The sequence below is a fragment of the Oscarella lobularis genome, chromosome 1, assembly GCF_947507565.1.
Source record: "Oscarella lobularis chromosome 1, ooOscLobu1.1, whole genome shotgun sequence".
Taxonomy (NCBI): domain Eukaryota; kingdom Metazoa; phylum Porifera; class Homoscleromorpha; order Homosclerophorida; family Oscarellidae; genus Oscarella; species Oscarella lobularis.
In genome coordinates this window covers 3,345,479-3,370,263 of record NC_089175.1, presented here as the reverse complement: position 1 = coordinate 3,370,263, position 24,785 = coordinate 3,345,479, and the positions used below count along the sequence as shown (strand labels likewise).

At 46.5% G+C, this 24,785-nt stretch overlaps 6 protein-coding genes and 3 long non-coding RNA genes across 13 annotated transcripts; 6 read left to right on the top strand and 3 right to left on the bottom strand.

Annotated features, from left to right (window-relative positions):
* The first annotated feature begins 153 nt into the window (after positions 1–153).
* On the top strand, positions 154–2,823 carry LOC136189109 (uncharacterized). Of its 2 annotated transcripts, XR_010670349.1 has the most exons (6): positions 155–624; positions 674–740; positions 1,423–1,915; positions 1,982–2,032; positions 2,097–2,246; positions 2,303–2,823. It is a non-coding gene; the product is annotated as an uncharacterized lncRNA (long non-coding RNA). The 2 variants fall into 2 exon arrangements; XR_010670347.1 differs by having other exon boundaries at positions 154–624; positions 674–1,915.
* A 3,401-nt stretch (positions 2,824–6,224) lies between these two features.
* LOC136199919 (uncharacterized) lies at positions 6,225–7,468 on the top strand. Its single transcript, XM_065990231.1, has 4 exons — positions 6,225–6,466; positions 6,529–6,579; positions 6,645–6,794; positions 6,856–7,468. Exons 1-4 carry the CDS (start codon positions 6,233–6,235, stop codon positions 7,291–7,293), a joined length of 873 nt encoding a protein of 290 aa, XP_065846303.1. The 5' UTR covers positions 6,225–6,232; the 3' UTR covers positions 7,294–7,468.
* A 1,423-nt stretch (positions 7,469–8,891) lies between these two features.
* Positions 8,892–10,129, top strand: LOC136188345 (uncharacterized). Its single transcript, XM_065976102.1, has 4 exons — positions 8,892–9,172; positions 9,237–9,275; positions 9,346–9,495; positions 9,556–10,129. Exons 1-4 carry the CDS (start codon positions 8,984–8,986, stop codon positions 9,991–9,993), a joined length of 816 nt encoding a protein of 271 aa, XP_065832174.1. The 5' UTR covers positions 8,892–8,983; the 3' UTR covers positions 9,994–10,129.
* A 242-nt stretch (positions 10,130–10,371) lies between these two features.
* Positions 10,372–10,746, top strand: LOC136196106 (uncharacterized). Of its 2 annotated transcripts, none has more exons than XR_010672085.1 (3): positions 10,372–10,450; positions 10,508–10,559; positions 10,633–10,746. It is a non-coding gene; the product is annotated as an uncharacterized lncRNA (long non-coding RNA). The 2 variants fall into 2 exon arrangements; XR_010672088.1 differs by having other exon boundaries at positions 10,508–10,564; positions 10,633–10,740.
* A 3,140-nt stretch (positions 10,747–13,886) lies between these two features.
* LOC136195971 (26S proteasome regulatory subunit 6B-like) lies at positions 13,887–17,078 on the top strand. Its single transcript, XM_065985462.1, has 7 exons — positions 13,887–14,538; positions 14,603–14,746; positions 15,264–15,918; positions 16,393–16,469; positions 16,528–16,696; positions 16,748–16,803; positions 16,852–17,078. The coding sequence occupies exons 1-7, from the start codon at positions 14,497–14,499 to the stop codon at positions 16,963–16,965; spliced, it is 1,257 nt and encodes a 418-aa protein (XP_065841534.1). The 5' UTR covers positions 13,887–14,496; the 3' UTR covers positions 16,966–17,078.
* A 1,004-nt stretch (positions 17,079–18,082) lies between these two features.
* LOC136196000 (uncharacterized) lies at positions 18,083–20,285 on the bottom strand. Of its 2 annotated transcripts, none has more exons than XM_065985505.1 (8): positions 20,031–20,285; positions 19,892–19,978; positions 19,780–19,842; positions 19,644–19,709; positions 19,337–19,390; positions 19,091–19,254; positions 18,800–19,009; positions 18,083–18,474 (listed from the first exon to the last, which is right to left on the bottom strand). In XM_065985505.1, exons 1-8 carry the CDS (start codon positions 20,219–20,221, stop codon positions 18,230–18,232), a joined length of 1,080 nt encoding a protein of 359 aa, XP_065841577.1. In that variant the 5' UTR covers positions 20,222–20,285; the 3' UTR covers positions 18,083–18,229. The 2 variants fall into 2 exon arrangements, with proteins under 2 accessions (XP_065841577.1, XP_065841575.1); XM_065985503.1 differs by having other exon boundaries at positions 19,091–19,257; positions 20,031–20,283.
* On the top strand, positions 19,868–20,849 carry LOC136196097 (uncharacterized). Of its 2 annotated transcripts, XR_010672084.1 has the most exons (3): positions 19,868–19,987; positions 20,043–20,474; positions 20,522–20,849. It is a non-coding gene; the product is annotated as an uncharacterized lncRNA (long non-coding RNA). The 2 variants fall into 2 exon arrangements; XR_010672083.1 differs by having other exon boundaries at positions 19,868–20,474.
* A 488-nt stretch (positions 20,850–21,337) lies between these two features.
* LOC136199437 (neurotrypsin-like) lies at positions 21,338–22,407 on the bottom strand. Its single transcript, XM_065989630.1, has 3 exons — positions 22,188–22,407; positions 21,823–22,134; positions 21,338–21,705 (listed from the first exon to the last, which is right to left on the bottom strand). The coding sequence occupies exons 1-3, from the start codon at positions 22,405–22,407 to the stop codon at positions 21,338–21,340; spliced, it is 900 nt and encodes a 299-aa protein (XP_065845702.1).
* A 406-nt stretch (positions 22,408–22,813) lies between these two features.
* On the bottom strand, positions 22,814–24,781 carry LOC136195966 (uncharacterized). The gene is made up of 4 exons (XM_065985450.1): positions 24,645–24,781; positions 24,107–24,451; positions 23,809–24,048; positions 22,814–23,746 (listed from the first exon to the last, which is right to left on the bottom strand). The coding sequence occupies exons 1-4, from the start codon at positions 24,751–24,753 to the stop codon at positions 22,986–22,988; spliced, it is 1,455 nt and encodes a 484-aa protein (XP_065841522.1). The 5' UTR covers positions 24,754–24,781; the 3' UTR covers positions 22,814–22,985.
* Positions 24,782–24,785: the final 4 nt, after the last annotated feature.

The window sequence follows — 24,785 nt, the reverse complement described above, 5'->3', positions numbered from 1 at the left end:
ACAGATACTTTTTTCTGACTAAGTGGTTGAAAAATTCGTGCGAAACGCAATTGAAGTTTTTGTTAAATAATGGCATTAAGATTTGCGTAATAGAACTCCCCGTATGTCGTAGCAAGAATGTGTTTTTCGATGCGTGCAGCAGGAAACGCGGACCGCTATCATCGGTGTTCGACTGTCTATTGCAGCACTCCAATGTCTACTCCAGCCATACACGTCAAGAAACAGGAGATTTCCGTACGAAGCGAGATAGGGTGCACAGCTTTCTTGACTGCTTCGCGTGACTAAGCAAGGCGTTTCTTGAAACTGCGAGGTACCACAGGCGTGACGAGCACCGATGGACAAATCGAGCAAGGTTTAGAGAGCCTGGGACTTGAAAACGATCGCTTCTACCCTCGCAACGCCTTAGAAGGGGCACAGCTCTTTTCATATTCATGACGTCGGCGAAAGGATTGAATAAGACTAAAGAGTGAAAGCCGCTCTGAACTCTTCGAGTCGTTTGCGCGGTGTCGACTGCACCCGGCCGGGGTTTATCAATCTCTTCCGGCCCTCTATTGTCTACGTACGTATATAGGAGAGAGGCGCGTGGACATCACGTCACACCGTTTCTTCTTACACTGCCTGTAGGTAGGTAGGTACTCGGTACGCACCGACAGCGCTAAGATCTTTTGTATAGCGCAGTATGTATGACCAGTGTTTTTTTCGAAGGACGGCGACGAGAACGTCTCGGATATGAGGCCAAGGTATGATGGCGTACTGGTATAAACCGATTCTGGCCTGTTAAAGCTTGATGGTAGTCGTGCTGGCCCGTTATAGTAGTCCTGCGTTGCCTGGCACTGGCTTTTGTCTCCTTTCTGGACTAGGAATGATATCCTGCCCGTGGGAGAGGATCTGGGCATCTCCTGTGACAGGGCAGTTACTAGCAGAGAAAACGCTTCAATCTTTAGTCACTGATTCGATTAGCTAGCAAAGCGTTTGCTCCGCTCTCAAAGGATCCGGACTGTGGGAGAATGCTTCTAATCGCGTATTGTGGCGCCTTTATTTTTAACCGAGGGGAGGAGCATGGTCTGGTACCATCAGAGGCCGGAGCCGAGGCTAGGATAGAGTAAGGAACGTCAGAGAGTGACGCTTCACTATTTTCCCTGCGTGAAAGATAATATACATTGTAGTCTGCTTCTCTTGCGTTCGATGTGACGTCATCATAGATAAAATAAATAGTGACGTACAGTATAGCAGATTTGTGAGGCGCGTGACCGTATCAGCCCTCTCGGGGACAACGTAATTTATTGATAAATCTTTGAATTTAGCAATAAATACATACATACATACATACATACATACATACATACATACATACATACATACATACATACATAAATACATAAATAAATAGTTCAGACATCTCGTGACCTGGCTTCTTTTTAGAACTGCAAAATTTTTCATTCTTATATTCTTCGCTATTGCGAAGCGGGGCGCTGTCGTTAGCAGCTCCTGTTCGACAATTGCGTGGCCAAAAGGAATGTTTGGACTTGTCAAAACGAACAGCGGTTGTCCGAGTGGGTCAGACTCAACGTGGCAAGAAGGCTGGCGCTTGCACGACACGGAAGACGATGGCCCATTGATAAGGACATCCGGGAGCTTATATCGTCACTCGTAGCAACCACGAGCCCTATATAAATGTTTGATTTTGCCACTTCTGTAACATCCTGGTCTTGTGGCTTCTACGAACCGAACTCAGAAAATGACGTTCCCCATTTTGCTGGTGGTCATTGTTTCAAGTTCCTGGCTTGGATCTGCATCAGCTGAGTGTACAGGAGGCAATTCCGTTTCATCTGTTCCGTCATCGCGGCCCACTGTGTGCCTTTCAGTTGACAACTACATTCAACTTCAAAAAGACGCATCCAGCGACGGAGAATCGGTGAGTTATTACCGTCGTTTGATACGACTAAAGGAAGCTTAGCTAATTCCATGCGCGTTCGATCAGACGGACGCTCCTCCTCCAACATCCGCCGTTTCCGCATCAACTCCGAACCAGGTGAACATCCATAGAAGATTCACTCTAAGTCTTACATTGTTTTCTTATAATCGACACACGACAGAGCGTTTTGAGTTCGGCGCTACTACTCTATCGCTACATGTCTCCTCTTTGGCTACAAACTCACGCGAATTTTACGGAGACACCATCTTCGGTGTCTGCACAAACTATCGAATTTGCTAGTGGACCAACGACCCAGGGTGTGTTGTTTAAAGTAAGCAGCTTGTTTTTTGCATATGATCCATTTTGATACCACTGTACGTGCCGAAGGTCCAATTGTTTGAAGCTGGAGTTCTAAATGACTATCAATCCTATTCCATTCAGATTGCCTACTTTTTTACGGACCCGAGCAGCTCTCATTCTATTCTTCATATTTGCGACGGGAATGACTGCGTTGGTTTTTCCTACTGGTATTCATCACGCTATGCTTATGTTTTCGGAGGGACTGATTTAGTAGGCCAATGTAGCGGCTCATATGGCGCCTATGTCATTGTAGGAGAATCATCTACAACTAACTGGAACATTCGCCTTGAAATTCATCCAAATTTTACGTCAGGAATTACGTACGCTAGCACAACTTCATTGACACATGAGTTCACTCAAAAATTGAAGCCGAGTCGAGGGCTTCAGTTTAAAGTGTGCAGAGATAGCAGTGGCAGTCATAGTCATCAGTTCCATCTGTTCGAGCTGGCTGTGCATTTGAACGAATAAACATGCCAATGTTTTACTACGGTGGTAGCAGTTTGCATAATTTAGACAATTTATGATTAGATCTATGATGTTAGACATCTGCTTCTCACTGTGCATGCGCAAACGCTACTACTGTACGTCAGTAGATCATGTGGATCATGTGCTACAATTCGGCCGGACTTCGAACGGTCTGTCTCATCCGATGGAATCGTCGTCGATCCGACGAAGCCCGTTCCCGGTCGAGTCTACGACGGAAGGGGCAGACGGGATAAAGACCTTCAGATGGAGCCGTCGTTCAGCGACTGCAGCTGGAACGAATTCACTGACGCGGAGAGCGGTATCGTCCTTGCTTAGGCACTTCCAGCATCGCGTGCAATATAAGAGAGAGAAGTACGTGGTAGGACACGTCCACCGAGTGGCGTTTCTCAGTGAAATTAGATCCACAACTTAGACGAACAGACGAACTTCAATACGACTGGCTATCCTTACTCGAAACTGGTAAGTGTCTACGTCAATTGCACGAACGGGGCTTCGTTGACGCCGTCGGCGAGCATCGACGGCACTCCGCCGACCGCTGGATCGGTAGACTTTCTGCGCTACGACGATACATCGTTTACGGTGAAGTGGGAAGGATTTCGAGACCCGGAATCGATAGTCAGGTCCATCGAAATTGAATTTGTCGACTGACACTGTCCTCCTCTCTCCGTACGACGGACCTGTCTATGAACGCCAGGGCGAACGCGGCAAATCGTGACGGCGAGAGCGTTTAGCAATGTAGGCCTCGTTTCGAGCTCCGTGGAAGCGGCGTTCGATTTGGCGGCTCCCACTAACGCTCTCAATTCAGCCGACTACTGCCACGTAACGATGGAGTACATGAACGAAACGATTCACGTGTCGTGGGACTGGAGAAACGGGCTCAATAACAAATCAGTCGACCTGGGCTACCAGTACCGTTATAGCATAGGCGCTGTCCCCGGCGGCACTCAGATACTCGACTACACGAACGTTGGCGCGACGAGAAAGGCGATTTGCACGTCTTGTCTCTTGCTTCAAGGGGCAAGCTACTACGTAAGCCTTCACTTTACGTTGAACGACTTCAACACGTATGACGACTACCAGTCGAGCGGCTTTCTCATCGATCTGACGCCGCCGGTCGCCGGAGAGGTTTTCGATGGAGACTTCTACACGATGGAAGAGAATTTTCAAGTAACATGGACTGGCTTCGCTGACCCGGAAAGTCCTATAGAAACGTGTGCCGTCTATGTCATTGATTCCGTCTCAGACGACGTCATATGGGCCGAAGAGTCCGTGAGCTCAACCGGAGCGGGAACAAAGACCGTTCAATTGTCATGGAATCACTCTCATGCATACCATAGCAAAGTTTCGTGTAGGAACGAGCTCGGTTTGGCAGTCGAAGCCCAGTCGAATAGATTCGTCGTCGATGGAACGCCGCCTTTCGGTGGCTCAGTAGTTCTTTCTCTTGCTATTATCGAAGGCGACCTGGTGAACGTTTCGGGATCGTGGTCGGGTTTCTATGACGACGAAAGCGTCATCGCCGCGTACGAGTGGACAATTCAGAATCTCCATAATCGAACGATGACTCAGGCGGGCACGAAAACGTCGTTCTCCGCTTCGATGAACCTGACTGCCGCCGCCGAGTATCGACTCATCGTGTGGGCGACGAACTCGGCCGGCTTGTCGACCCTCCGAACGTCTCGCGGCGTTGTGCACGACGTCACGGCGCCGCGCGGATCGTACGTACACGACGGAGCCGGCGTCGCGGACGCGGACTATCAGTTCTCGACGACGGGGCTGTCTGCAACTTGGGGGGAGATGATCGACGACGAAACCGACGTCGTCGACTGCACGTGGTACGTCGGTACCGCACCGGGTGGCGCAGAACTGCTCGCTCCTCGGTCAGTGGGCGCGCGGACAAACGCCAGGTGCGCCCACTGCATCCTCACACCGGGAATGACTTATTTCTCTTCGATCATGTGCTACAATTCGGCCGGACTTCGAACGGTCGTCTCGTCCGATGGAATCGTCGTCGATCCGACGAAGCCCGTTCCCGGTCGAGTCTACGACGGAAAGGGCAGACGGGATAAGGACTTTCAGATGGAGTCATCGTTCAGCGACTGCAGCTGGGACGATTTCACTGACGCGGAGAGCGGTATCGTCGAGTATAGATCTTGCTTAGGCACTTCCGGCATCGCGTGCAATATAAGAGAGAGAAGTGGCAGGACAACGTCCACCGAATGGCGTTTCTCGGCGGTGAGATTAGATCACGGTGCGACGTACTACTGCTCGGTGACGGGAGTCAATGCGGCGGGACTGTCGTACACCGCAGCGTCCGACGGCGTCACCGTCGATTTGACGGAACCGAAGTCGGGCGAGGTTATAGACGGATCCGTGGACGACGTCGACTGCCGATACGCGAACGATACGGTCGTGGCGACGTGGTTCGGTTTCTATGACAGCGAGTCTGGAATTGCTAATTATCAATGGGGCATAGGCACGTCGATTGGCGACGACGACATTCAGAGGTTTGTGTCAGTTGGACTGAGTCAGACGGCTTCTAGTTCCAATGCCACGCTGCCCGTGGGAAGAATGGTTTTCGTCGCCGTTCGTGCCTACAACGAAGCTGGAAAAAGCGTTGTTTCGTCTTCGGACGGTTTCGCGATAGTTGACCGTCAAACCGAGCCCGCAACGTCAAGTTGCGTGTCTCTTTTCAACCCGTAATGTTTAAATTAGTATTTGCTTTTTTCTCCGTTGTGCGTCACCGTGTGTCATTTTCATTGCACTGCTGACTGTTTATGTTTCATTGTGCAGCCCTTTTCGCTATGATTAAGGTTAATGTTTTGCCGGCTCGCAAAGGTGTGCATGAGTCACAGTATTTTTCTAACTTGTGCTATATTTTTAGCAAGGAAACGGCCAGAAGACTCGTTTGTCGGCTTCAAAATTTCTATACCCTGCTGGATGTGTAAGTGTTTTCATCGAGAAGTTATTGTAGGTTTCTTTCAAAATTGCGAAGTGTTGTTATCGCGAGCCGAATTGTCCTCTGTTGTTTCTTTTTAAAATACCGTTTGGGGAGTATCAGTCGGCAACAGTTTCTGTTCAAGTCAGCGTCAGTCATCGTGTTGACGGTGTGCAGTTTTGTTTGCTAAAACTACTATAGTTGGATATAGGCCAAAACCCTGATAAAAGATGTCTGATAAGTAAAACTTTTACAGTTTTATTGCGTCACTAAATTTTAGCTCAGTAATGCGTGATCCCGTTAGATAGCCCGTTAGACATGGATTCTTTATTCATTCTTTATTCATTCACCAGTAGTATGTGTTTTTTACGGCGTTTTCACGTCGCCGCTTTGGCTATTCCAGTACTCAATCGAATGTCTCCTAATTAAGCGATAGAGATCAAGAATTGAGATGAGGAATTTTCTTACGAAGAGATAGAGGTATAGTCTAAGGATACATCCGGGTGCCGGATATAGCCCTATAAATGTCAGAACAAATGTCTGGCCTCCCCACTTCTGTAACATCCCGGTCTTGGGGCTTCTACGGACAGAAAATGACGTCGATCATGTTGCTAGTTGTTACTGTTTCATGTTCCTGGCTTGGATCTGCATCAGCTGAGTGTACAGGAGGCAATTCCGTTTTAGTTGTTCCGTCATCGGGGCCCACTGTGTGTCTTCCACTTGACGACTACATTCAACTTCAAAAAGACGCATCCAGTGACGGAGAATCGGTGAGCTGAGTTATTATCTGTCGTTTGATATGCGAAGTGTCGATCAATCCATCTTAACTCAGACGAACGCTCCTCCTCCAACATCCGCCGTTTCCGCGTCAACTCCGAGCCAGGTAAACATTGATATAAGGGTCACTGATCTTACTTTGTTTTCCTATGATCGAAACACGTACGACAGAGCGTTTCGAGTTCGGCGCTACTACTCTATCGCTACATATCTCCTCTTTGGCTACAAACTCACGCGAATTTTACGCAGACACCATCTTCGGTGTCCGCACAAACCATCGAATTTGGTAGTGAAGCAACGTCTAAAGGTGTGTTGTTTAGAGTAAGTAGCTATTTACTCGTGCGATAGACTACATGGCATTTTGATGCTTACTGTGTCAAAGGTCAACTTGATTGAAGCTGGAATTCTAAATGACGATCAAGCCTACTCCATTCAGATTGGCTTCTTTTTTACGCATCCGGGCGACAGTGACCCGATTCTTCAAATCTGCGACGGCAATTGCTGCGTGGGTTTTTGGTACTGGGATCCAAACATCGCTCGTGCTTCCTACGGCATTGATTCAGTTAGCACATGTAACACTTCAATTAGTGGTAACGACATCGCTGCACCACAATCATCTACAACTAACTGGAACATTCGCCTTGAAATTCACCCGAATTCTACGTCAGGTATTACGTACGTTAGCACAAATTCACTGACACATGAGTACAGTCAAAAATTGAAGCCAAGTCGAGGTCTTCACTTCAAAGTGTGCAGAGATGACATAGGCGAAACGCATCAATTTCATCTGTTTGAGCTGGCTGTGTATTCGAACAAATAACTTCTTCAATTCAGTGTCGTTTTCTCTGTCTCTTTTTGGTATTAGCAGCAAATCGTCCATATGATGTATCAAGCCAGAGCAATTTCTGTTTAGATATTGATTATTGATTGTTTGCCGGCGTGCATGTTTTATCTTACGACATTATTCTATGATTAGAAATTAGAAGTTCATTTCATCATGGGGACGATCGAGGCACAGCTCCCCGTATGAGTGTTTTGTCTGCTGTACACGGATCGCTTTTATCGTTCTCGCCTAGCTCTTCCAGTACTCTAATGTTTACTAGATGCTATAGCAAGAAGCGTCGAAGGTTACTCGGCGGGTTCATTTCATTCTAGAACAAACCCCGTATGTCTTCAGAAGGGATTGCGATGTCTGCGGAGAACGCGGATCGTTTTGACCGTTCGTCCACTAGGTATTCCGGTGTCCTGATGTCTGTTTGTCATTCCTGCGCTGTCTCCTAACCCCCCAACGCCTTCAGGAGACCTCCAAGAACAAGAGTTGTAAGGTGGAGTCCCAGACTCACCTTCCCTACATTCTCATTCACTCGAGTGCGCTCTACCGCTCTTATTCTTTCTTCTACACCACACAAACCTATTTATTCTGTCCCACAACCTCCATTCACTGTCAAGCCACTTTGACTTACTCAAACTCAAGAAATTCTGTCTTCTCGCTCTCCTGACTCTCCAGCCCTCTCCAGCAGACTCCCTCTCGCTGTATAGAGCCGATTTAGTCCAAAGACGTCGTCCCACAATCGCCAAGAGTAAGCTGCGGAATAGCAGAAACTAGAATTCAAAGGTATATATAGGGCCTTTACTTATCGCGAGATTGCATGGACACGTCTATACATGCTCGTTTATATAAGCTATTGATGTCAAGAAATGAGACGAGGGCTTTTCGCACGATGAGATGAAGGTACGTACAGCAGTTACAGTACAACGAACTCGGCTGCACATACAACTTCTAGCCGACCAATTTCAACGAGCCGTTCCTCGCAACCAGTACGTGATAATTCTATCGTTGCTTATATACCACAAGAAGCTAGAAAAATGTGTCCGTATGCCGGATGTGTGGTTTCATAGCAACCACGACGCTCTGGCATCCTTGATCCTGATCGATGGATAGAGCTCAAACTAGACGTACTTCGTGCTAATGCTATTGATTATCATAAATTTACTAAATCTTGAGGCGCATCCTAGCGCCGTCTCCTAAACAAAATTATGAATAAATACTTGGGTAAGGCTTTTAGTTATACGTGAATGATCTCATTATATATTTATATAATTATTTATTTGTTTGTTACTCATAGCTCAACTTCCCCCACAAGTACATGTAGTGCGTTTTGTCTCTATATCAGTACTCAAATGTGTGCTTAATTAAGCGATTGAGAATTGAGAGGAATTGTCGTACGAAGAGATGGAGGTACACAACGAAGCGCGCTTGTGGTAAGTCGAGTCCTATCCGAGTCGTTTGCGAAGAGTGACTCGTTTACGCGATCGGCCAGCAGTTGTGCATTACCCGCCGCGCCGCGAGTTTGCACGTGACAGGGCACAAGCGATATTTCCCTTTAAGGAGCTATATGCCGGATATTGTCTTGTAGCAGACACAGGGCCAGAGACGCGGGCCCTATATTAGTGTCTGGCTTCTGCAACATCCCGGTTTTGCGGCTTCTACCAGTGAACAGAACAAAAAAATGATGGCGTCCTTGTTGCTCCTGGCCATTGTTTCGTGTTCGTGGCTGGGATCAGCGTCAGCTGAGCCGGAGTGCACAGGAGGCGATCGTTCTTCCGTTGTAATTGTGCCGTCGTCGGGTCCCACTGTATGCCTTTCACTTGACGACTACATTCAACTTCAAAAAGACGCGGCCAGCGACGGAGAATCGGTGAGCTATTCACTATACCGTCATCGTTTGATACGACTGAATGGTTTAATATTTTCACCTTCAGACGGACGCTCCCCCTCCAACATCCGTGTCATCAACCCAGGTAAACAACATCCATGAGGTTTACTCTTACTGTATGTATAACAACGGCGTTCTCACGGCGGTCGGCATAGGGCGTTTCGAGTTCGGCTCTACTACTCTACCGCTACATGTCTCCTCTTTGGCTCCAAACTCACGCCAATTTTACCGAGACACCATCTTCGGTGTCCGCGCAAAATATCGAATTTGGCAGTGGACCAACGGACCACGGTGTGTTGTTTAGAGTGAGTAGCTAATTTACACATGCGATAGACAGGCATTTTGATGCTATACGTGTTCCAAAGGTGAAATTGATTGAAGCTGGAGTTCTAAATGACGGTCAAGCCTTTTCCATTCAGATTGGCTATTTCTTTACGCATCCGGGTGCAGACAGTGATCCGCGTCTTCAAATCTGCGACGGCAATTACTGCGTGGGTTTTTGGTACATTGATCAAAACGAAGCTCGTGCTTATGGAGGCATTGATTCAGTTAGCAGATGTAGCGGCACAGTTAGTAGCTCTATCACATTACCACAATCATCTACTACTAACTGGAACATTCGTCTTGAAATTCATCCGAATTCTACGTCAGGAATTACGTTCGTTAGCACAACTTCACTGACATCTGTGTACAGTCAAAAATTGAAGCCCAGTCAAGGTCTTCACTTCAAAGTGTGCAGACAGAACTCAGGCGAAACGCATAAATTTCATCTGTTCGAGCTGGCTGTGTATTTGAACGAATAAACGCTTCAATTCAATATCGTTTTCCCTGTCTCTTTTCGGTACTACTGTAGCAAGAAATCGCCGTGGTGTATCATTTCTGTTTAGCTATTGATTATTGATTGTCGACGTGAATGTTTTTCATAGCCTCAGTATCTTACTAAAATATTCTATGATTGGAAATAAGAAGTTTATTTGAAACACTCACGAAGTCACGAAATACCTTGCATGATGTCAGATGAAATAAATCACTGCTTGTCTGCTCTACACGGAATGCTTTCATCGTTCTCCCGTCTACTAGAGCAAGAAATGGAGCGAGGAATTCGTGTACGAAGCGTCGAAGGTACAACCATCTCTATTTTCTATCCATGGTACAACGGATTTATTAGAAAAAAACCCGTATGTGACCAGAAAGAATCGCGTTTGTCGATGTTTGCGGAGAAAGCGGATGGCTTTCACCGTTCGTCCACTAACGATTCCGGTGCGCTGATGTCTATTTGCCGTTACCGCGTTGTTTCCTAACCCTCAACGCCTTCAGGACACCGTCACGCTGGAAAAAACGCCCATGATCTCTTCCAAGACCAAGAATTGTAAGGTGGAGCCCCAAAGTCACCTTCCGTACGTCATCACTCACTCGTGTTCGCTCTATTCTTCCAAATCAAGCGGCTGCCGATCAGACGAATCCAACAGTGTAATCTGTTGTTCTTGATTTGCTTGTACCGGTCACTATCGTCCAACTGGGAAGCGGGAATTACTTTTGATTACCCGTGGATCAGGTAAATGGTCCCTCTTTTCCTCTGTCACGCGCTCAATATATCGTATATCTTTGTTTTAGGAACGTTGAGCCAGTTCCATTCCTAAGAATCTTTTCGCTCTCCTGACTCTCCAGCAGACTCTCTCTCGCTTCTTAGAGGCGGTTTAGCTTTAATTCTGGCTTGACAGGATCGTCTCATTCAAAGCCAGTGAGAAAAGAAATCACGCCCACTTCCGGCTTGTGCCAGACCTTAATAGTGTAGAAAACCTATTGCTCCTAATAGCACACACAGCGTCACAAATCCAAAAATAATATCCGCCATGTCATTGATCAGAATAGAAATTCTGTCTTCTCCCTCTCCTCTCTCTCCCCAGAAGACTCCCTCTCGCTTTTTAGAGACTCAGCTTCAGTTCGAGATCGCAAAAATAATTCGCATCATCTTATGATATCGTCCCACCTACTGTAGAAAAAATCCTCTTTTCCTCTAAGGACGTCCGGGTGCCGACATTGTCTCTCGTAGCAACCACGAGCCTTAAGATGTACAAAAACGAAGCTGACACGAGCTAAGGACACCCGGGAGCGGATATCGTCTCTCCTAGCAACCACGAGCCCTATATAAATGTTTGATTTCGCCACTTCTCTGACATCCTGGTCTTGTCACCTCTACGGACAGAAGTCAGAAAATGACGTCGTCCTTTTTGCTTGTGGTCATTGTTTCAAGTTCCTGGCTTGGATCTGCATCAGCTGAGTGTACAGGAGGCAATTCCGTTTTAGTTGTTCCGTCATCGGGGCCCACTGTGTGTCTTCCATATGACGACTACATTCAACTTACAAAAGACGCATCCAGCGACGGAGAATCGGTGAGTTATTACCGTCGTTTGATACGACTAAATGAAGTTTAAGTCCATGTACGTTCAGACGGACGTTCCTCCTCCAACATCCGCCGTTTCCGCATCAACCCCGAGCCAGGTAAACATTCACTCTTACTTTGTTTTCCTACGATCGAGACACGACAGAGCGTTTCGAGTTCGGCGCTACTACTCTATCGCTACATGTCTCCTCTTTGGCTATAAACTCACGCCAATTTTACGGAGACACCATCTTCGGTGTCTGCGCAGAATATCGAATTTAGTACTGGATCAACATATCTAAATGTATTGTTTAGAGTAAGTAGCCAATTTATACATGCCATAGACTGGCATTTTGATACTATACTGTGTCAAAGGTCAAATTGATTGAAGCTGGAGTTCTAAATGACGATCAAGCCTACTCCATTCAGATTGGCTTTTTCTTTACGTTTCCAGGCGACAGTGATCCGATTCTTCAAATCTGCGACGGCAATTACTGCGTGGGTTTTATCTACGCAGATCCAAACGAAGCTTATGATTACGCCGGCATTGATTCAGTTAGCACATGCACCGTCACATACAGTAACTACATCCGTGCACCACAATCATCCACAACTAACTGGAACATTCGTTTTGAAATTCATCCGAATTCTACGTCAGGAATTACGTACGTTAGCACAACTTCATATACATATGAGTACAGTCAAAAATTGAAGCCGAGTCGAGGTCTTCACTTCAAAGTGTGCAGACAAGACGAAAACGAAACATTTCAATTTCATCTGTTCGAGCTGGCTGTGTATTCGAACGAATAACCCCTTCAATTCAATGTCGTTTTCTCTGTCTCTTTTCGGTGCTAATGTAGCAGGAAATCGTCGTGGTGTACTGTAAGTGACAGGAATTTCTGTTAGCTATTGATTATTGATTATTTGTCAGCATGCATGTTTTCATCTTACGACATTATTCTATGATTGGAAATGAGAAGTTCATTTGAAACACTCATTAAGTCATGAAATATCTTGCATGATGTCAGATGAATGGGGTGATGAGTTGTTTGTCTGCTGTACACGGATCGCTTTCATCGCTCCTCGCCTAGCTCTTCCTTAATGTCTACTAGAGCGATTAAACTCAAGAAATGGAACGAGGAGTTTGTATACGAAGCGTCGAAGGTACAACAAACTCGACGGCTTCATTTAGAGCAAACCCCGTATGTCGTCAGAAGGGATGTCCGCGGATCGCTTTGACCGTTCGTTCACTAGCGATTCCGGTTTTCTGATGTCTGTTTGTCATTCCTGCGCTGTCTCCTAACCCCCCAACGCCTTCAGGAGACCTCCAAAACCAAGAGTTGTAACGTGGAGTCCCAAATTCGCCTTCTCTACGTTATCATTCACTCGGGTGCGCTTTATCACGCTTATTCTTCCAAAACGGTCCTTCTACACCACACAAACCCTTTTAATATTCCGTCCCGCAACTTCCACTGTCAAGCCACTTGGACATGCATGCAGGTAGACTGGGACTCAAGAAAGTCTATAGAGGAGGTGACTCGGAGGAATTTTCGCACGAAGAGATGGAGGTACAGTACAACAAACTCGGTAGAGATTGCGCATCTGCTAGCCGTGACCGTCGCCTTCGCGAGGGTAAAGCTCAACTTTCCACAAGCGCGTGACTGCCACTGACTGGGCACAAGCGATATTTCCTCGAGGAAGCTAAGGATACATCCGGGTGCCGGAAATCGTCTCCGTAAACAACTGTAACATCCCGGTCTTGTGGCTTCTACGGACAGAAAATGACGTCGTTCATGTTGCTAGTTGTTACTGTTTCATGTTCCTGGCTTGGATTTGCATCAGCTGAGTGTACAGGAGGCAATTCCGTTTTAGTTGTTCCGTCATCGGGGCCCACTGTGTGTCTTCCACTTGACGACTACATTCAACTTCAAAAAGACGCATCCAGTGACGGAGAATCGGTGAGTTGAGTTATTATATCGGTCGTGACTCGTTTGACACGAAGTTCCATCCAGACGGACGCTCCTCCTCCAACATCCGCCGTTTCCGCGTCAACTCCGAGCCAGGTAAAGTAAACATCCATATAAGGTCCACTTTTACTTTGTTTTCCTATGATCGACACACGACAGAGCGTTTCGACTTCGGCGCTACTACTCTATCGCTACATGTCTCCTCTTTGGCTACAAACTCACGCCACTTTTACGGAGACACCATCTTCGGTGTCCGCACAAAATATGAAATTCTCTACTGGAGCAACAGATCTAAGTATATTGTTTAAAGTAAGCAGCTATTTTTAGACAGCATGGCATTTTTGATACTATACGTGTGTCAAAAGTCAAATTGATTGAAGCTGGAATTCTAAATGACGATCAAGCCTACTCCATTCAGATTGGCTTTTTCTTTACGTACCCGAGTGGCGAGAGTGACGAGTGTGATCCGATTCTTCAAATCTGCGACGGCAATTACTGCGTGGGTTTTTGGTACTGGGTGCGTAACCGGGATTCAAACATCACTCGTGCTTCCTACGGCATTGATTCAGTTAGCACATGTAGCACTTCATTTACTAGATACATCACTGCACCACAATCATCTACAGCTAACTGGAACATTCGCCTTGAAATTCATCCGAATTCTACGTCAGGAATTACGTACGTTGGCACAATTTCACTGGCATATGAGTACAGTCAAAAATTGAAGCCGAGTCGAGGTCTTCACTTCAAAGTGTGCAGAGATAACATGGGCGAAACGTATCAATTTCATCTGTTCGAGCTGGCTGTGTATTCGAACGAATAAACACGCCAGTAGAAAGTCCCTTTAGTAACTTACCCTTTGTTTTACTAGTAAGCAGGCTGCGTCAAATTAGACTGTGTGTTGTAGAAACTTATGTGAACCCATACGATAAGCACGTAGAAAATTCTCACTGTGCATGCGCGCAAACGCTTCCATGGAAGACTCTTCCTCGACCAGAGTACGCGATCATCCTCGCCGCGCGTGTCCCCTAGCTTCAACGCCCGCCTTCTTTTGTCACGCAGGTAGACCATCGCGACGAAACGCGACCGTCAACGTCGACGACGAGCCTCATGGCGACGATCGATCGCGAAAGAGACCTTTACGTCAAGTACAAGCGTCTCCAGCGCCAACTCGAATTTCTCCAAGTCCAGGAAGACTACATTAAGGCAAGAATAGCGTCGCTTAACGCCCGAAAGTAGTAGTATCTCGAGTCGAGAGCCCCGTAGCATTGAAGGGGGCCCCAGTTAGAGAATGCATCGGTTTACTCGACGAAGAGTCCTCTTATTCCTTCTGTTTGTTTACGGGCTCGAAACGGTGGCATCGTGGAACGGGATTCTAATGTAAAGGGACCTCAGTTCTAGCCAGATATGAGAGGAACTCTTGGCTTCAAAATAGCGCTCCTCTCGTTCTCCCAGTTCTGTAATAGACTAAATAATTAGTGAATATCTCCTATTGCTCGCTTGATTTATTAGTAGTCAGATTATAAAGGTTTAAAAGGGGCACTACAATCCGTCTCTCCGTCTCACAGTTCTACTTGTGGATAGAATATTTAGTGGGACATTACTATTCAAGGGCGTAAATTAGTGATTTTGTAAGCAACCCCTTCCTCGCAACGAACAAAAGAATTTTAAATAAATATTTCAGGGGGTAGAAATTATTGATTTATCTTCTCCGGGCCCTCAGGACGAGCAAAAGAACTTGAAACGCGAATACGTCCGAGCTCAAGAGGAGGTGAAACGAATCCAATCCGTTCCCCTCGTCATCGGCCAATTCCTCGAAGCCGTCGATCAGAACTACGGCATCGTCGGCTCGACGACGGGCTCGAACTACTACGTCCGAATCCTCAGCACAATCGATCGCGAACTATTAAAACCCTCATCGAGCGTCGCTCTTCACAAACATTCCAACGCTCTCGTCGACGTTCTTCCGCCGGAAGCGGACAGCAGCATCTCCATGGTAACAGCGGAGGAAAAACCCGATGAAACGTACTCGGATATCGGCGGTTTGGACATCCAAAAGCAGGAAGTGCGCGAAGCCGTCGAATTGCCGCTCACCCATTTTGATTTATATAAACAAATTGGCATCGATCCGCCGCGCGGCGTTCTGCTCTACGGGCCGCCCGGATGCGGGAAGACGATGCTCGCCAAGGCGGTCGCTCATCACACGACTGCCGCCTTTATTCGCGTCGTGGGGTCCGAGTTCGTGCAGAAGTATTTGGGGGAGGGAGCGCGGATGGTGCGCGATGTCTTTCGCTTGGCTAAGGAGAATGCGCCGGCGATTATCTTTATTGATGAGATTGATGCTATAGCGACGAAGAGATTCGACGCTCAGACGGGAGGTGAGAGGATAATGGGGGCCGATTAATTAATGAATAATGATTATTAGCGTACTCGATACTAGTCTTGAATAGAACCCCAAATGATAGGCGTTTAAAAAAATAGAGTATACTATACTAGCTTTGGTACTTTGACGCTCAGACGGGAGGTGAAATAAATAAATGAATAAATGATCATATAAATTGGTATTTGTGATGTCATCATAGAGAGTGGTACCATATAGTAGCTACATCTCAAATTGAACAGTTAGTATCTCCCTTTACCTTCAGACCCTTTCTCAAAACGCCGCACAGCTTTAGAGAGACACTTAGTGTTTTAGAGTGTATATCCAAAAAATAGTAGCCGCGGCTAAATACAGTACATATGATGGAATCATATAGACTATTACTGTATTATGTCCTTTGATGTCATTCAACTGCTAAGCTATGCTTTGATTTTGTGCATAATTTGCCTATTGATTTATTTTCTTTCTGTAGCTGATAGAGAAGTGCAGCGAATTCTTCTCGAGCTACTGAATCAGATGGACGGATTTGATCAAAATCAAAACGTCAAGGTAAAACCAATCATTCCCCTAACTAAAAGTCAATATCATTCGCTCCTTTTTTTCTAAGGTTATCATGGCTACCAATAGGGCTGATACTCTCGATCCCGCTCTTCTACGTCCCGGTCGTTTGGATCGAAAAATAGAATTTCCTATGCCAGATCGACGTCAAAAACGTCTCATTTTCTCCACGGTGACGGGCAGAATGAATCTATCCGACGAAGTCGATCTAGAAGACTGTAAAAAATTATCAATTAAAATCCAAATAATATTGATTTTTCAATATTTAGATGTAGCACGTCCTGATAAAATATCTGGGGCTGACATCAATGCTATTTGCCAAGAGGCGAGTCTTATTTGACGGTCGGCTTATTTTATGATATTTCCTCTTTAGGCTGGCATGCATGCTGTGAGGGAAAACCGATATATCATCCTCGCAAAAGACTTTGAAAAGGCCTACAAGAAAGTCGTCAATAAAGATCAGCAGGAACTGGAATTCTACAAGTAGCCTGTTCCTTCCCCGAAAAAGTGAGACGATAAGTGTTTGCGTATGTTCGTTCTACTTTGGGAGAGGTGACGTGAAGATATAGCTAATAAGAAATTTTTTGTGTGGGATGTTTATCCGGGAGATTGCGGGCACGTGGCGGAGAAGTCGTCGAGCGTTTATCGAGGCGAAACGAACGTCGTCGCCGCGTCGCTTTGGCTCCGAATCGTCAGCTAAAGTCACAAAACCACTTCTTCTTCATTTTCCATTACTCGCGTCCGCAGTAAACGCGACGGCGTCATCGCAACCGGACGGAAAACGTTCCTTTGATCGTAGTGATCGTTGCATTTGACTCCTTCGAAAGCAAAGGAGAAGAAGAAGAAAGCGACGGCGGCGGATGTTATAGCAAGACCCCGCGCATGCACTTGCGTCTTCGAAGGACAAATACACGCGATGCGACTGCATGCGCGGCGCTTCGAGTTTACGTTGTGCCACACCTCCATCTATATATGTATAAGTCGGCATTTCATTCCGTGCGGTGACGCCGCCATCACTTCAATGCATTCTACTAGTACCTCTTGAAAATTCATCCTAATTCCGCGCCTGCCTGTGGCTTTGAACGAATAATCACCGCGATGTTGCTTCAAAAAAATTGACCTTATACATGCATACATATATTACCTGTAACGAAGATAGAATCACTCTACTACAACAAGACGTGGGGTGCTGTATGTGCTTTACAAGACGAAAGCGACGTTCACAGCACCAGTCACAATTTCCTATTGTCACGAAATCTCGCTTTTCCCGTTCCTCGTCTAGTACTCTAACGTCTACTAGATCGATTAGAGTCCAGAAATGTAAAAAGGGATTAATGTACGAAGCGTGGCAGGTCAAACCAAGAGGGGGGGGGGGGGGGGGGGGGGGGGGCTCTCATCAAGCAACGGTCTTCTAATTTTTAGTAGTTCCAATGGGTGATAGAGTGCGGCGGATCTTATTAGACACACCTGGTGTGTGTGTGTGTATACGCAGGTGTTGGGAAAGGGGGAGATTACTAGATAGGACCCTTTTTCTTTTTACTAAAATCGCAAAAAAGATCCGCGCCCAATTGCTGTAGACCGGATGTTGCATTGTTAATGCAGAGAAATTTGCTCATATTATACACCATCTAAACCCGTTTATATGTGTCTGAGAGAAGCGCGCAATTTCTCTTTCCAACATCTAAAGCAACGACTGCACCTAACACTGCGACGTTCATTTTGCTCACATGCACACACTGATTAGAGAAAAGCTAAATGAAATTAAATGTGTTCACAATTTTGTATATACCCTTGCTGGGCACTACAACGAACGGAACGTACTCAGCGTCAGCGCCGCCATCAGTCGCGACTGTATTTGCGTTCTGGACGTCGACGTGCACAATGACCTCGCCGTCATAGAGAAGCTCAACCGTAAACGAGTGGCCAGTAAAAGAAGATGTTGATAAGGGCACAAGCTTAACTTCGAATTCGCCCAATTCTTGCTCTGCTTCGGTAACTTGGAAAGAAAATTTTAATAATCAGCAAAGATTGCCTATACAGTACCGTATATATAAACTACGTATTATGAGCCCAGCCCAAGCCAAAATTATTGGAAAGCTTATTCTTAAGCCCACTTATATTACCTTAGTTGGCAAAGTATGTAGCTAACGTGCACTGTACAGCATAGAGCAGGAATCAGGAGTTAACCACGGGTGGGCTTATAATGTAAAAAAAACAAATAACGAAAGCCCACCCCTGCTTTGACTCCAATGTTGTATAGTAACTAGCCCTCGGGCTTATTATAGTTTAGGGGTAGAGGACAAACTCGGGTATATGATTACTTTTTATGCGAGTGTTCGATACGTCTAGATTCAACGACCCGCCGCGTGAGAGATTGCATGTTCTCGCAGTAGTGGAGGACGCCACCACGCAGTCTTTGGCAGGTGTTGAAACCCTACGCATGATGTCTGATCTAGGTGACCCTGTGTTTGTGACAACGATTTCCCACTCTGTTCCTCCGCAAAGAGGATGCCTAGGCGTTCCTTTAGGACCTACGCGTACCACAAGAATTGCAAGCATTAGTTAGACTGCAGCGCATGCAGTCACCCCACACACAAGTTAGTATGGCTAACTTTCGTCGTGTTGTCGAAGACGGAACGCAATAGCGTTCTGAGCTGCATTGCAATGGACTTCTTCGATTTGTACAGCACTTGAGTTTTCATTTAGAAAAAGGGCCGTAACAAGCGTCAGACACGACTCTTCATCGTTGGTTTGATTCGTCGTAAAGTTTGCACAACTACTATATACAGTAGCCAAACAGTCACGTAAGTACCGATATGCTCGCGATTACAGTCAGTTATCCACTAATGAGGTCTTACCTTTGCTCGTCGCTTTTGGCAAGTATCGTGCGCACAACCGGAGGATTCTGAAACCTTTGAAGTATACGGTGTCAGTCTTAATCAAATTCTAAAATGCCTAATGTTTCATGCAAAGAGGCGCACATAGCGTGCCTGCGACTGGAACTTCGACCTTCTACGTGTAGCCTCTAAGTTGTGCCGGATTCGTGCATGAACGAGCCTTCATTGGCTTGCTAGAGACGGTTTAGTTGCGCTTCGAAATTTTCGCCGCAATGGTTTGTCGTGATTAGCATATTCATTTGCATGCACGTCCGCCTGCATGACTTACAGGAATTGAGCCGAGGAAGGGCGGCTTTCTGCGACGGTGACATTGCAGCGGTTCGGAACGAGATTTCTAAGAAAACGAAAGCGCGCGCGTTCCTGTTGCCGTGGCATTATATATAAACAGATGCATGGAGCCTTACGTTTCTGTTAGAGATTGGACTATAGCCAAAGTCTCGCTGCTCAAGGGGCACGAAAGGTCATTGCTAGAATCAAACTGAACGTGAGAAAAGCAATCGCGTCTTATAGGCGTACAGATAGGACTGGGAGAACAAGCTTTCTCCCGTTTCTTTCCACGCGTTTCTGTTGACACAGTAGCCCTCTTGATCCGCGTCGATTTCCCTTCAAAAAGCGGCTAAATTACGAGCTCGTTTTCTTTCGCGTGTCTTACTACCAATTATCTAAGCCTTGGGTCATGCCGTTTGGCCGAAAGACGCAGTAAACGACGACGTCATTACAGCCGGACAGAAACGTCGTCGTTCCATTGGTCGTGGTGATCACTATCGCATCTGCGTTGCTATAGACTCCTTCAAAAGCGACGGAGAAGAAGAAGAAAAGCACTGAGGCAAATTTTATGTCACCCATGACCGTCGTGGCGCGGTACGCAATGACAGAGTGAGGACCACCGTCATTCGATTATGCTATCTTGCATTCCAACTACATGAGCAACTGTTCCATTAGACATGTATAAATTCAATCAGCAGAGGGATGTTTTTGATTTGGTACTGTGCATAGTTGTTTATTGATTTATTTGCTTTCTGTAGCTGATAGAGAACTACAGCGAATTCTCGAGCTATTGAATTAGATGGACGAATTTGATCAAGATCAAAACGTCAAGGTAAAATCAATCATTCCCTCATAACGTCAAAATCACTTTTTTTCTAGGTTATTAAGTCATGGAGCATTTTTTCGATCAAAATCCGCTACTACATGTAGCTAGCGCTACGACGCCAGCACGAATTCATACACTAAGAAAATAGAAATGCGTTTCTCTCACTCGTCAAGGCGGAGCTGGCAGTTCTTCATAAGCATTCGTCTCTGTTGTTTCGCCCCGCAAATGATCGTAGTCCGCATTTGGCGACGGATTCGCGTAGACAGCAGAGTCGCTCGTCGGATCAGTTGGATGCTGAAGGACGTTGTAGACGCTCTCAGTGTCATTACCCTCAGTGGGAAATTCCACGGGATTCTTTGAATATCTCGTCGAAGTTCCGTACATCCTGTTGGCACTCATTTCCATGTCTGCTGTATCGTCGTTCTTAGCAGCCACGTCCATGCCGTCACGAGAACGGCGTCTGAGCGCAAAACAGACGACGATCATGATAGAGGAGACGACTATCAGAGCCCCACTGATCACCCCAATAACGACGATGTAAACGAGAGAACCGTCTAGAAGAAAATAATAATAATAAGTCATTCCGATTATTTAAAAAACTGAGGGAGACCTGATTTTTGAGCGATTGCTTCATCAGGTGTAGAGGTTATGACGCTAGTAGTCGTTGCCCTGGTAGCATCCGAGGGCATCTCACTTGAAGTAAACGCTGGCGACGACGTTGTTGTTCCAGTCGCTCCGCCAGTCGACGTTCCACTTGAAGTAAATACCGACTTTGTCGACGTCAACACTGTTGTTACCGCTTCACTGCTATTCGCTCTGCCAGTCGTCGGTGTAGGATCAGACTCTTATTATAAGAATAGTACTCATTTTTAATTTTCATTGCTTCCATTTCCGAACTTACCACAGAGGACTCCGGCTGATTTTCCCGCGGGGCACGAGCTCTGGTGCCATCCGATGAACGGGCAGTCTTCGATGCCTTTCTCCACTCCCCAACAGCGAACGTCGATCATCCACGAAGGCTGACTTCCGTCTCTGTAGTAGCTATTGGAGAAGGCGGCGATCTCGCGATCGTAGCCCAGTTGGCGACAGAAAACGAGAGCGCCGTTTGTGTTCCAATTTTGACTGCATATCGTTCCCCATCTGCCTTCGTGGAAAACTTCCGCTGTGCCGGAGTAGGGAACGGGTGATCCGGTAAGTCGAACAGCGGCTGAAGGCGGAAGTATGACGTCGTCAGTCGCTGTCAATCAGAGAACGATTAAATATCAGAAAAGAAATGTGTTCCCTATAAAGCGAGGCGTAGAGTTCTAAACGCATGCACGCGTAGCCTCGCTATATAAGGGCGTATATGCTTTACAGCATTGGACTCCAACGTCTTCACTGTGGTCGCAGTCATGATATCCCCATGCGCGAAATGAGCACTTGCTCAAGCCGGTCTCCGTTCCGTTGCACAAGACGTCGTCCAACCAGATTATCTGTCCAGATTTTCCGTTTCCAAACCGTTTCGTTTCATTTGCGTCGCTGTATCCGAGTTCGCGGCAAACGACGCGAGAGTTCACGAATGTCCAATAGTCGTCGCGAACGGTGCCCCATATTTTGCTATACAGTATTTCTACTCTGCCTTCCGATTTTGTCGAACCGTTGACTAGCCGAATTCGCGGCGCTGTATCTGTGATAATATAAGTAGATTGGATATGCAGATCATCCAGTCGAATTCTTTACCGTTCAGACATATCACTCCGACATCTTCATTGTGAGCGCAGTTATTTAGTCCCCACCCGTTAAATTGGCACTCTTGCAGAGTCGCTTCTGTTCCACCACACTGCACGTCATCCATTAGTATTTTTCCACTGCCTGGGCCGTATGTCCTCGCATTGTACTTGAGAACGTCGTGAAAGCCGAGCTGTTTGCAGACGACTCTAGCGTTTGCTAGGTTCCACATGTCATTACAGACAGTTCCCCATTCGCCGTTGTGGTAAACTTCGATTCGGCCTTCGCTAGATGCAAAGCCATCGACGAGTCGTACGGTCGAACTTGAAGGTGCGGAGAGGTTTCTATTGCAGAAATAAGAAGCCCTCCTAGAAAGACTGTACCAGATGTCAGATAAGCTAGAGAAGCTACAAGAGCAACTTGAAGAGGCGGTAGAATCATCAACCAAACCACTGGCTGAGATACAGCACCTTCAGCTCCCCCCAGTTGACTCCTTGGGAGGGCTAAATGAAGCCCGGACAAAGTCGTACTCCCACCATTGATAATATAATAAGACTTATCTATTCTCGCACTATTAGTCAATAATATCATAAGCTGTGTCAAGCCTAGCAATTTCCCTCAAAGAGGAAGAAGCCATCTATTGTTTTACTGAAGCCTTTGCAATTCTGAGCCATTGCTCTGCACAAAAAAAAACAAAAAAAGAAAGAGCACGTACAAATGAACCAAATAGCAGACACCCACACTGACAAAACAGAGAGTTTGCCCTCGACTGAGAGAGGCGTTGAGGTCTCATTGGGGATCAAGTTGTCCCTATATGAAACTGTAATGATCTTCTGTCGTTCCTGAAGCATTCTCCGTCTCTCCACCGTACTGGTTGTTCTTCGGAGGCTGCGTCATATTTGTATAGACGTCATCGCGACTCGTCTGGTCGTCAATGACGACTTCTTCATATTCAATGTTGGACTGCTGGAGAGTCTTAGCGCCTGTCAACTTGCCTGGATTCGCACTAGTTGTTGTACTTTCATACATCTTGTTTGGTTTCAGTTCCGAATTCCAAGGCATTGGAACACGGTTGGCGCTCATCCCTGAATGGGGTGGTGCTTTCGGATTGAAACCATCCCGACGCCGAGTCGTCTGATCGTCGTTGTTGACCATCTCTTCATATTCACTAGTAGCTGCATTCTGCGGTATTGGGTTAGTGACGGCGCGTGCCTCGAAACGCGGATGTAGTTCGTCGCCCAACTGTTCATAGTCTAGAGCTTGAGACTTGTTCGCGTAGACAGAAACGCGACGCGCCGCCTGATCGGTTGGATGATGAAGAACATTGTAAACGTTGTCGCTCTCCCATTCGTCTGGATTAACTATCATACTTCCCTGTCCGTGCATCCTGTTAGGCGTCAAAACTAAATCGAGTGCTATCGGATTAGCGGCGCTAATCTTTGAACGCGATTGTCGCTCTCGGTCGTAAGAACGACGCCGACGTCTAAAGTAGATACCGATCAGGATAGCAATGGCCACTATGGACAGGACACTCGTCAATGCTATACCGACGATGTAACCGCGAGAATCTTCTGTAATAAAGTAAGTCGTTGAATACTGAACAATGTATAAATTAAATGCGATGTCTACAAACCTGAAACAATTTTTGATCCTTCACTCTTGGAAAGCGATGAAGCTGACATTTGAGTGAAAATTGTGTCACTAGCGGTTGTTGGCGCTGTCGTTGTTGAAGAAATAGCGACTGAGGGCGTTTCACTCGAAGGGAATATCGCAGACGTTGCCGATGTTGCGATTGATTTGGTAGTCGCAGCTGGTCTGGCAGCTAATGTCTTTGCCGCTGCAGTAGTGATCGGCGCCAGGACAAAATCAGGATCTTGAACAAAAGAACTTCTACTCAATATCAGCGCTTTAGTCATTCATTTTTAAAGTACCACAAATCGCTCCTGCTGTTCCCAGAGGACACGTTTCAGCCTGAATTTCAATTTGGAAAAGACAATATTCTAAGCGCGTCTCGTTTCCGAAACAACGGACGTGGCTCGCTGTGGATGTCCACTCAGAATAACTGCCATTTCCGAAGTAGCCAGGCCTTGTTGTTGCTACCGCGTCCTTGTATCCCAACTGACGGCACAAGACGCGAGCGTCGGCTAAGTTCCAATCCGGTGCGCAAACTGCTCTCCATTGGCCGAAGAAAAACACTTCGACCGCTCCCGCGTAAGGCCAGGATGATCTGGTAAGTCGAACCGATCCATAAGACGGAATTACGGCGTAACGAGTTACTATGAATGTGCAAAGTAGTTTAGTTCAATTAATTAACAATGGCTAATTAAAACGTTGTCAAAGGGAAATATGGCCTTATACATTGTAATCTCTTGAGTTACAAGTACAGCCGGAAGAGTCAATTTGGGGGAGGAATAAGTTACGAATGCATCTATAGGTCATGTATACAGCTACAGAACCACCGGTACCTACCACAGACGACTCCAGCCGATTCTTGCGCTGTGCACCGTTTTCCATGCCATCCATCAAAAGCGCAGTCTTCTATGCGTTTCTCGGCTCCGAAGCAGCTCACTTTATACATCCACGAGGGCTGACTGCCGTTTCCGTGATAGC